Source organism: Sardina pilchardus, chromosome 21, assembly GCF_963854185.1.
Source record: "Sardina pilchardus chromosome 21, fSarPil1.1, whole genome shotgun sequence".
NCBI lineage: Eukaryota > Metazoa > Chordata > Actinopteri > Clupeiformes > Clupeidae > Sardina > Sardina pilchardus.
Window position 1 is genome coordinate 25,721,412 of NC_085014.1, and position 12,502 is coordinate 25,733,913.

General features: G+C 47.5%; 1 protein-coding gene across 2 annotated transcripts in view; it reads right to left on the reverse strand.

The window, feature by feature from the left end:
* gria3b (glutamate receptor, ionotropic, AMPA 3b) overlaps positions 1 to 12,502 on the reverse strand; it is an 81,713-nt gene that overhangs the window by 24,690 nt on the left and 44,521 nt on the right. For both annotated transcript variants that reach the window (XM_062524810.1, XM_062524811.1), the window contains exons 4-7: positions 3,355 to 3,408; positions 2,179 to 2,340; positions 857 to 1,024; positions 361 to 465 (exon numbers count right to left, since the gene is read on the reverse strand). In XM_062524810.1, coding sequence (XP_062380794.1) covers positions 361 to 465; positions 857 to 1,024; positions 2,179 to 2,340; positions 3,355 to 3,408 — 489 coding nt within the window. The remainder of the gene's footprint in view (positions 1 to 360; positions 466 to 856; positions 1,025 to 2,178; positions 2,341 to 3,354; positions 3,409 to 12,502) is intronic.

Sequence of the window (12,502 nt, forward strand, 5' to 3'; positions counted from 1 at the left end):
ATCTAAACAGAAGCACACGCAGCAGCACAATGGCCTTGTCTGCAAAAATAATCTCTCTCTTCCCTTCCTGGATTGTCTTTGAAAACGAATGATCATTTGGAACAGGCAAGATCCAAAATCCCAGATCCCTGATCCCATTTTTTTCTTTACACAATTCAAAAAGAAAAGGAACAACATAAAGTCGTGTAATAGTCATACAGTACCTTTCTCTAGGGCAGCTACTGTATTTTTTCCTCCACTGCCAGTTTGGAGGCAGACCTGTTTACAATCCTACTGTACACTGACCTCTGCTCCCAATTTAGAGAGCGCGCGCATTGTGTGGGCAGTTGGATTTCAGAGGCCAGCCGAGCTTTTACTTACCTTCCTGGGCCCACCTGTTTTCATCTCATACACGTCAATGGTATAGTTTGATCTTCGACCGAAGCTGTCAAACTGGATATTTCCAGTCATACCTTGAACTTGGACCTGCCGGGAAGGTGCCATGGAAAACAACAGCAAAGCCACAAAAAGGAATCAAAGATGAAGAGAGGAGAGCAAAAAGGTAAGAGCAGAGATTAAAACATGGGAGTCATTTACATAAGTATGAGTAAGTATGTGTGCCACTAGCCAATGGCGCCGATAAACTCCCATCTTAAAAAAAAAGCCCATGAGAGCTTAGAGCCATATTCATGTTCAGCCATGGCTGATTTTGAAAGCTACTGTAAGAGAGAAAAGGATATAAAAAAGTAATAGAGAGAGAGAGAGAGAGGGAAAGAGAGAGAGAGAGAGAGAGAGAGAGAAAGGGAGTGTGTGTACTGTATGTATATCTCTTAGAGAAAGAGTGAGAGAGGGGTTCGGGCGGCCTCGGCCCTCCTACCGTTTTGAGGGCTCGCTCGATGTCGATGCCTTGGCTCCAGGGCACCGCCGGGTTGGCCAGGCAGTCGCCCGCGCTGCCCCGCCGCGACACGTCCACGCGCTGCCTCCGCAGGTAGCGGAAGGCCTCGGCGATCACCAGGATGGCGTCGTAGGAGAGCGCAGAGGTGTACTGCACGATAATGAGAGATCACGTCTGCCATGCGCCGCAAGCACTCAGCCACAAAATTACACACAGCAAGACAGCGCTGGAGCAACTGTCGTCAAACAACTGGGCCATTTACGGAGGAGCGCATGGTGTGGCATTGTGTGCTGTATCTCTACTGTTATTACACACTCTACGCCATAACACATACTGTATCTGTACTGTTATTACACACTCTACGCCATAACACATACTGTATATAACACACACACACATAATACAGTGTTGGGCAATGTTGTGGAGTAATGGCAAAGTAATGTAATCAGTAGTGTCACAAATAACTATCAGTAGGCTATATCACTCTGCTAAATAAGCAAAGTGATATACTGAAAGCAATGATTGATGTGCTACAGTACTGCTGGTAACGATCCCTAACACTATATGGATAAACAAAAGTTTTTTGCCACGGTTTGGTAGCTATTACAATGCTCAGTCAGAAATCTATCCAAGATTCACCCAAAATGAGAACACATCTTTTTTTTTTATTTCTTTTGATATCAGATCTTCAATAACTTTCTAGCAAACAATTCCCAGAGCTCTTCTAGCCACGTTTGAAAATGAGCAGATGTGGGTGAGTGAGCAAAGTCCCTGTCAGGCCTAATTTGAGAGGGACAGCGTTCAGTCAGAGACAACACTAGAGGGAGGGGAAATCAGTGCTGTGTCTCATCAGTGTTCCACCACAGGAGTTTAGCCAATCGGCCCGTCTCAGATCCTCTATCACAGAATCACCTTAAAGGTTTCCTTGACCTCCACTATTGGGGAGACGTGAGCTGGGTTAGTTTGCGACCACCGCACCGTGACAAAACCTAATGAAGTGCCATTAAAAATCTATTTCTTTCTTCATCATTGTTTAATTAGATGTAATTCCAAAGGCCTGTGTCTAGGCTTGCCTCAGACGCCGTGTCAATATATTGATTGTGTTGAAGGGGGAAGAAAGAGAGTGAAACAAGAATGAGGGGAGTAACATGAGTGAGGATAGAGGAGAGGAGAGGAGATGGAGAGAAAGTGTGAAAGTGGGAGGAAGAGAGAGAAAGAGAGAGAGAGTAGTATGGAGGAAGACGGAGAAAACATTCGCCAGGAAAACGCCCGGAGGCTTTTTGCATATGCCATGAAAGGCTTACCTTCAGAGGCGTGTTCTTGGCCTCTGGGAACTCTCTTTCATCTAGCCGGTCCCAGCGCTGGAGGAACTGCTGTACGATGGGGTTCTCCGGATTGATTATCTGGAACCCACTTATGTTCGCTCCACCGAGAGCAACCTTGTCCAGGCTCACATTGGAGAAGCCCTGAAGATCAAACAAAGAGCCACCATGACAGTTGCAGAGGAGGAGTTGTTTGCATTAAGTCTTTGAAACCCAAGTTGGTCATATTATCATGCAATGTCTTCCATGCAAGGTACAGTACACTGTGCGGGGAAACGACATGCATAAACATCAGACGTTTAACGTGTGTGAGCCAGGCATAAAAATAGCTCTCCCTATCTTCATCAATTATAAAAAAATAATATGATAATGTCTTTCAACATCATTCTCTGGGGCTGCCATTGAGTGCAGGAAGAAAAGCTCTTGTCTTGTATCATTCATCACATCACTGGCAACACCTTGCCTCTGACTATCATCACAACCACATGTGGTTGGCACCAAGCACGGGCACAGTGGACTAGGTGGTGCCCAGCAGCTGGTAGCAGCACTGCCTCTCACTCACTTTGGTCGTGTGTGAGGAACGGTGAGTGAGAGACATATTTGAGTATGCCAAGGCCCTCGTCTCCAACTTTAAAACAACAGTATGCAGATTCAGTTCAATTCAATTTAGCTTATGCCCTTACCTTATAGATACCATTCAGTCATTCAACATAAACCTTTATAGATATCATCCTGTATTATGAAGAGTTCAGATGCAAAAACAGTTAAGTCCTCCCTCACAAATGTAAAAAAAAATCATGTTTTTATTGTCAATTTCAGTATATTCCTATTAAACTGCAGTTTGGTTGTTTTGCTTAGTAAAAACGGATCAAATCAACTCAGCACAACATATTCAATATATATGTATATCTATCTTTACTTAGATTTATATATTTGTTTCTGCTTTTGAACCCTTCATACTATATTCCCTTACAGATATCATTCAGTATATATGTCCTTACTGCATGCATAGCTACAGTATAGCTATAGCAATGGTAATGGATATGCAAACATAAAATGATGTTTGAATGTGACATGCCCCTGAAATGGTGCTCCACACCTTCACACGATGGGTGCTACAGGTCTCGATGAGGAGAGAAAAGGCCTGTTCATACTCACCAGATTGGCAATAATGTAATGGTAGCCTCGACTATTCTTCCCCGCGGTCACCACCTGAGGGAGAGGTGGAGAAAGAGCAAGAGAGAGAGCGAGAGAAAGAGAGAGAGAGAGAGAAAGAGAGAGAGAGAGAAATCAATGGCAGTTAGCCATCCATGTAAAGAGAGCCAGGAGGCAGAACGTATTCATCTGGGTGCCGACCCGCTCGCTGCTTTACACGACTGCATTAAACACAAAGCGCTCCACTGTAAAGGCGACAAGTGAGGCCATCATTGATTGATGTGTCTTTGTGTTGCATCTGGAGGGGCTGGGGGGGATATTACCATGCGGCGACTGACAGCCTGACAGGCCAGACCCCCAGCAACCCCTACCTGGCTCCTGCCCCCCTCTGCTGCTCATGGGAGCATGGACACAGTGGCACGGCCGCCGCACAAACGCATTAGCCCGTGAAGAGCACCGCGCAGAAAATAAAAAATAAGGCGAATAATCAATCCATCACTTACATACACACCGACAAACACACACCCATGTACACACACACACACACACACACACACACACACACACACACACATATATACAGGTATGTGTTCGGTACCAAGAACCAAGGGTTTCAATTCTGTAAGTGCTTTTGCGAAGTGTTTGATGGAACGGTTTTGAAACTTTTCCACTAGCCATTTAGAAAGTCGATACAGCAGCAGAACCTGTCCCCCGCGCCCTAAATCAATTGCCGGTGCATCTGTATTTCCCGCCGCAGGCAGCGTGACAGAGCAGTAACCCTCTGATATCAATTAATCACCGCGTCGGCCATTTCCTCCCGGCCTCTCGGACGCGCTCCTGTGTGGCGCTATTGCCGCCCATTGATTCCCAGCGTCTCCAGGAGCGACGACGCCAACGCCAACGACGGCGCCGTGCCCGTCGCTCGCCCCGCGCTCCACTCGCCAATCCCTTTGCAAAAGAAATCACCCGTGTTTACATGTCAGGTTTACATAAATTGAATCAAGCTTTTCTCTGGCTTCTTCGCTGACATCTGTGAATGATCGCCCCGCTTTTTCTCTCCCGTACCCCCCCCCCCACCCCATCTTCGTGGCGCGCAGCGTGTCGCCTGAGAGAACGCCAATCCTCTGTGCTCTTCCGCTCATTTCATCAGCGCTGTTCAAGTAGGTCAGTCATTTCTGACAGCGACAACATCATGAATTCACATCACGGCAGAGAGGAGACGGAGAGAGAAAAGGAGGGGAAGTCTCGGCGGCGGAGGAGAGGAGAGGAGAGGAGAGAAGAGTGAGAGGCCACAGAGAGAGAGATTCAGTGGCTTAGTTGCCTGCATGACACATTTTAATTCAATGTGTGTTCTTTCATACCTTGTACATCACCATTCACGTCCACGTTTGAAATGGAATCTATTGAGACTGCTGTGTCCAGTGGCCCTGCGAGGCTGTGTGTGTTTTTCAGTCTGACTATACTGTACTGTATGTACAAGTCATTAGAAGCAGCGCTGCCCTTGACTGTTGGCACAAGCGGGGCAGTTTGGGGCCAGGGCGCTGTCCAAACCTGGGCACCGTCTCGCCGTGTCCGTGAGCTCGGCAGCAAGCACCTGAGCGGGAGCTTGGCTGCGGCCGAGTAGTCCGCGTGTGTGTCCACCCGAGGTGAGTCGGCCAGCGAGGACTCGGGCCAGAGGGGGCCACCTGAGCCAGGGCGCCGTGGGATCTTAATAACGCCACGCTACGCCACTCCCCTACAGCCAGGGGGCCTCGGGCCAGCGCTCGCCTCTTCCTCCTCCTCCTCCTCTTCCTCACAGGAAATCCTTAGTCTCCCCTCGCGACGCCTCGGCGCATTAGCCACGGCTGTTTAGCATCTGAAAAGGGAAGTGTGTTCTATTTCCATCAATTCTACCCAAATAAAATATGGCGCATTCATATTTAAACAGGCTGATATCGAACGCTGCCGATGACTCATGTGTTTCTGAGCTGCCTCCTGACTCAGTGGCAGATATGCTGGCTCATTGGCTTTTCGTTTACATGAACTGGGCTTTTATTTACAAAAATGTTTATTAAGACTTCAACTCCCAGCCCCACAAAAACAAAAAATATATATAACCACATTTCTACATCCAACCAACCTTGTCTGAGGAAAATACTCTTTTTTACACATCTCCTGCTGCCTTAGTGAAGTCTGTTGTAACCTCAGCTCTAATGAAAGTGCTATTTCTGGAGGAAACTGGTTTAAGACATATACAGTATATAACAACAGGAGATTAGCAGTGAGTCAGTGAGCAATGGCTCGTCTAAATCAAGATGTGTTTGAGATGGGATTACAGCAGAAGAACACAGTCGAGAGGCGTTAAATGGATGGATTAGGCTGTAGTTGCACAACCAAAGTGAAGTATATTCCCCAAAAAATCTCCTCCAATGCCACTGTAATCTTCCTCTCGCCTCCCCACCCATTTACTCCCTGGTACGCTGATCCCCCCCCCCCCCCCCCCATGCCCGCTTCCCCACTTCGCCAGAAAAGAGGTTTTCTGTCCTTGGGAGAAGTTTTCACTATAATGTGATGGCCATGGACAGGCTCGGTGACCTTGCATTCACCCAGGGCCAGTCTATTCACACAGCCCTGACAGATAGGAGGGGGGTTGTGGGGGCCGGAGTGGTTGGGGGATGAAAATAAAGCAATACATTCACTCCTGGGTGTTCAATAGAAAACTCGGCCCGGGATCTGCTGGGTCATTCTTGGCTCTGAATGACCTTTACAAAATGCAGCTCAGCACAAAAATGTCTCAAAGAGATTATCAGGCCATTTTTTTTTTTTTTTATCCAAGGCAAAAGGTAGGAAATAGGGAAAGGAAGCTTTGAATTTAGTTCTAAGCTTATCACACCTGTTTGTTACCCTGGACATCCAGAATTCTCGCGAGAGCACAATCTGAGGTTGTTCAGCGAGTCACTCTGGCAGTCAGTGATGATGCTCATTTCCCATGCCGTTGGAGCCGAGCTGCACCAATCACATCGGTGTATTGGATATACATGTAGGCGGGCCAGAGGCGAGCGAAATAGATGACGACAACGCTGCAACGTCAACATCCGGAATCAACCAGTAAACATTGGTCGTAGTGTTATAAGATTGTGTGCAGTGATATTTCAAATGCATGCTTGGTGCCATCCCTCGATAAATAATGATCAATAACATAATGACATAAATCCCATGTAAGATCATTTGGCCATGTTGTGCATTAATGTGAAATGTAACGCTACTGCTAATGTTATTGTGCTGCAGAAACCAATCAAAGGTCATCATCAGAAACAGTGGATTACTGGTAAATGAGTCATAACTGAACCCCACTGAACAACTGTACTACACAACATGAGAAATACAAGAGAAATCAGTCAAAGTTGTCAGTTTGTCTCATGCTAACACACGTAGGAGGCAATTACTGCAAGTACAAATACTTCAGTATATACATGTGCTCATGCATTTGAGGACAGTTAAGTGTTCTTCTCAGTTTCACGTCATTGCCTACAGTGGCTTGTCAACATCAAGGTAATTTCAAAGAAAGGATGGCTCAAAAAACAATGGTCCACATGGCCATGAAAATACTTTGTGGAATCCAGCGCTTTATCAGAATGTGTACAGATGACAAAACAACCAATTGTTTGTTTTGTTGTTTGATTATCCTCGTTGATGACAGTGCCTCCATCATAATGTGTCTCTATACGTCTCTGCATGCTCATCCTGATAAGGTAATAAGCTTTCCTGGAATGTTTGATTTTTTTAATGAAACACTGCAGGGACAGTGAAATAGTTGTTAAGAACATGCACAGTTATGAAATTGGAATATCTTTGCAGGATCCAATTTGGTTTTGTTAACAGAAACAACTGATAAAACAGTCCTTCAGTAAGGCTAGGATCATTTTTACTTTTATGCATTTCAGAGCTTGTGCTTTATTACATTTACTTGATTAAAGACGTTAAAGCAGAACTGACCAACAGCTTCATTCCACAGGCCATCATCACTCTTGTGAACACACAGCACTGGCTTACTCTCTAACACTACATTCCAATGTACACTTTAATTCTACATCTCCGGTGCATAATGCATTGCGCACTATGTCTGCCCCGCACATAGTGCTCAACTGGACACAACTTGTTCATGCTACAAATCTAATCTTGCACACTTATTTATCTATGTATGCAATATTTATAAGCGTCGTATTTTTTAGTGCTTACAGTTTGTTGTTTTAATTTGATTCTAAAATGTGGAGGATCAGCAGAGACAGAGACATTGTACTGAGTGACACCATGTTTCCTTGGTGCACACGACAATAAGACTCTTGGCTCTTCTACCGGCGTGTTTTGACACACATATCTGCACTTCTACTGAATATGGAAAGTGTGTACTTTTGCCTTCTCTGCATGCAAGAGCTGTCTGCTGAAACATGCTGAGCAAGGATATTTGGTCTCTTGGTTAGCGGACCATAGTCTCGTGTCAACATACACTGTGTGTTATTTTAAGGCTTCTCCCCACCCCTAACTCACGTCCCTGTAAACTATGCTCCCACTGAAATCTGCGTTGTCATGGTTTATCTCTGATGCAATGGTCCCCCTGTGCTAAGAATAATCCATAAACAGCGTCCATATATCACACACAGGGGCAGCGGGAAGGATAGAGAGAGACAGAAGGGGACAAATGGGCAAAATGTTTTCCAAAAGGCCTCTTTAAAAAACTCAGTTATCTTCATTTCCCTTCCTCCAGGCAGCGTCCCCCCCCACCGCCCAGCCTTGGAGGCTGTAAGCCGCAGTACTCCTGGGGGGATACATTCTAATTAACTGGCGAGCGCGTCCGTGGCTAGGCCCCCTTCTTCCTGGCAGTCTGGATTTATGCCCGCGCGCGGACTGAACCGACTTGGCGGCCGTCCAGCGAGGAGCATCGCCGCGCCATCCTACACCGGAGCCGCAGGACTTCTCCGTGTCTGCGCCTCTGAAATATGGCGGCCGTTTGTTATCCGATGCCGCACGGAGAGAGAGGAGCTCGCCGCCGCCACAGCCGCGCGCCGTCCAGTCCGCGCCATCACGCCGAGTCATGTGATGCCATGTCATCTCGGGCTAATTAGCTAATCTCGACTGAAACATTAGAAGGAATCAAAAGCCTTTCATCCACATACTGTATATATAAGGCTTATGTCCCTCCAAAACAGCGGCTTGATGGACTGCTGACAGAGATACCACTATGTTCGGGAATTACGGACACGTTTTTTTTTTTTATCCACTGGAATTTTTTTTGCACATACTGTGGTCTTCAATGACTGTTGCTGCTATTCCCCATCAGAGAGAAGGGTGGCCTCATGTGCAACACTTCTGTCAGCCAGAGGAAGTGGGCACAGAAGCGTTCGCAGGTCTTTGATAGAGCGGCCCTAATCCTATTAAAGGCTGTTGAGTTGAGACGTTAAACGCTCCCAAAAGGCGGGAGTGACGTGGAGGGCATTAAAGGCCTCTGTCTTCAGGGCTTTACTTCAAACAGTGGGAGATGGCTGCCTTCTGCCCCTGCACCCCACCCCACTTGCCTCCTCAACCCCCTTTTTATTTCCAAGAGCCCACCCCGAGCCACCCTCCAGCCTCCCCACCGGTGACAGGAGCTGGCCTGGGATCAGTGCCGCTTCTCGTGATGATCGGCGGCTTCATCCCCGGCCGCCCTTCCCTTCCGCTGTTTAGGAGTCGACGGAGAGCCCAACGGTTCAGAATCAAAAGCAATCACTGGCTCTAAATATCAAGCTACATTTTCATCTCCTCTTGAACCAAACCAAAAAAAAAAATCCCCCCTCTTTTCTCTTTTGTCTTCCACCATTCAGTCTCACTCTGGGGTCTAGGTGCAGGTCCCTCCCATTTTTTTGCTTCAAATTTCCATTTTCCCCTACTCTCAAATTCTCTCTCTCTCTCTCTCTCTGTAATTAAGCTCGATCCTCGGCTTGGGGTCTCAGAGGTAATGGCCACAGATGTCTTCATTTCAAAGGAAGCCTCTTCTCTGATACGACAAATGTGTGATCAAACCCATTTCAGTCTATTCATGCTCCCCTACAGCTTGAGAGAGACAGGCAGCGGAGGAAAGCGCGGAAGAGCCACTGAGAGCGTGCTCTTTTTGGAGCCATCAGATTCGTTGCTCGTCTCGATGGTAAATTAACTCAGCTTTCCCCCCCCCACGAGCTACGACCGTTAATCTGGCACACCTCAGAACATGGATCTCTTTCCCTTTTAATTCCTTATCCGCATTTTCATCTGCTATTCTCTGTTCCCTTCAGCAAAAAACAAATGGCAGGAAATAAAAGACATTGTGTGGCTAGAACACAAACAGAGATTTCCCCAGCACCGCTACTCCTGGCGCTCTCTATCAGTCAGAGGATCAGGAGCCGCTCTCAACTGCCACAGGAGCCAAGACGTCCCATGGCTGCCGCTTTGTAGGTAGCTGAAAACCATTGCAAGACTTCCCTTGAGCAATCTCTCTCTCTCTCTCAGTCTCCCTCCCTCTCTCCCTCTCCCTCTCTCTCTCTCTCTCCGCCTCTCTGTCTCTCTCTGTAACACAGTCTTTTTCTGCCATTTTTCCCCCAGGTGCCCTCCTCCCCTTCTTCTCTGGTTCAGCGGCTGGCACCACAAACTGCCTTTCTCTTTCTTTGAGCAGCTTGTGAGCCCTGGGCCTGTCCCAGATGCCATTCATTCATGCCCGCCCGCCCGCTCCTTACAACAGACACCAGCAGGTTGATGCCTTTAAGCAGACTCCAGTGATGGACGCACAGACGGGGGACGTCCCGACACAACGTGGGACGGACCAGTATGCGCACACACACACACACACACACACACACACACACACCTGCGCACACACATACAGGCTCACACGCACACCCTTACATATCAATGCATTTGAGTAGATATTTTCAATGGGCACTAATTAGTGCCACTAAAGACTATGGATTTGGATTGGATGCATGTATTTTACAGGTAACTGTTTCATGAGTTATTGCAAACGAGTTATTGCAAACGTGTCTTTGCAGTTTTCTTCCGTAAAATCAGTGCATAATAATCAATATATCTATTTTAAACATTTGATTAGTGTCATTTGATTATAGGTCCCTAAAGCAGTTTGATGTCATTCAACTACTACACCATGGCAGGCATGTCTTGTTGGTGACACCCCATTGGCATTTTCACAGCAATGCAATAGGTTCTTCTTGTGTGTGTGTGTGTGTGTGTGTGTGTCTTGTCTGTGTGCGTTTCAAAAACAGTATCAAATCAACTAAAAACATGGAATGCATCAAACAAGACATTGATTCTGCACAGCATCCTTCAACATACTGGCAGAGTATATTACCAGCTAACTCCACCCCAGCATCACGCTGGACTAGCGGTAATCCTGGGAGGCGAGTCGTGCAATCCCGCGCAAAATGAGAATCTGGAGTCGGCTAGCTGAGGACGGCACACTCCAGTAATCATCAATGGGGATCAGGGCTGCTCTGTCTGAGCTGCCTGTGCCCTTGAGACGCCGCGGCGCTCTGTCCCCTACGCCAGGGCGCGCCATGCTTCAGATACAGCTGATAGGACTACAGGTCTCTGTGTGTCATCTCTATTCAGACGCCTGGCTGTGGGTGGCTCAACACCCCCCCATACCCCCCCCCCCCACTCCCAGCCCCCTCCACAGGACCTCAAATCTGGCGGCTCGTCCGAGATCCCTGATTGGCCGGCACTGGCGGAGCAGGGACTGCATTAGCTGCAATTAGCTTCAATTTTGGTGGAGAGCCTGCTGAGGGGGAATAAAGAGGGAGACGGATCTCACTGCAGCCGCCCCCACACACACACACACACACACACACTCACACACACACACCCCCGCCCCGCTCACCTCCGCAGCGCTGTCCTCTCCCCACTGCACACAGAGTTGTGTGAGTCACAAACGTATTTAGGAGAGTGGAAGCGGAGGGGAAGGAACCAGTGTTGCATTAAAGCGGGCCAATTGATTGAATTTGATGGGAAACAGATTGAATACATGCAGATTAATTCTGAGTACTGGCACTATTAGGAAACTGTAGCCGGACGGGCTTTTGTGTGTGTGTATCTATGTGTGTGTGTGTGTCTCTCTCTCTCTCTCTGTGTGTGTGTGTGTGTGTGTGTGTGTGTGTGTGTGTAATGGTGACGGAGGAAGGGGAGGGGTGGTGCTATCAAAGCTACCCCCCTTGCTTTGTTCTTCCCATGGATATTTTCCATTGGTAAAGACTGATGCTATCCACAGGATAAAGCTCATGCATTCTCATACCCACACACAGAGCAAATGCTTTTTAGTGCAGCGTAATAGGGAATTATTGAGGAAGGAAATTTGCACCACAAGAATTAAATTAGACACACTAAATTAATACTAAAAGCCACTCTACGCTAAGACTATGACTCTGCAATCGAATTAGATTCATAAAAAAAAAGAATAAAAAAAAAAAACATAAACGAAAAACTCATTGAGAGGTATTGTATAGTGGAATGAGCCCGTATATCTAAATTCATGTTAACGAGCAGAATCCAATTCAGTGGTATGATTGCCTGGTGGAGAGGAAGCTGGAGGCGGGGGGGCTGCTTGGGTGACATTCAGTCCTGGGGGAGTAGAGGGGGGGGGGCATGGTGTGGGGTAAATAGCCACTCATCTATTCATCTTAATTGCATTTTCCTGTGAGCAAATTTCAAATCCTCATTTTCTTCCCTCCTTTCCGACAAAAGCAGGAGACGTGAGCGCGGTGATTGAGGTGTTCTGGCTCATTAGTGGAGGGATTAGAAGGCCGGCGGCAGCCGCGGGGAAAAAGGCACGCGGACGAGGAGAGAGAGAGAGAGAGAGAGAGAGAGAGAGAGAGAAAAGAAAAACCCTCGTCGACTCCTCGGGAGGAAGAGGTCAGGGAGGAGAGGCCGAGCCCTAGCCCGCTGTCAGCCGTCAGAGAGACGACGGGCACTGCGGTCAGAGTGAGTGGACGGAGACAGCACGACAGACATGCAGAGACGAGGAGACAGCCAGAGAGAAGGATGGAAAGAGACAGGGAGACAGAGAGAGGGAGAGAGAGGAGAGAGAGAGAAAGAGAGAGAGAGAGAGAGAGAGAGAGAGAGAGAGAGAGAGCACCCTCTCCTTGTCTGGATGAGA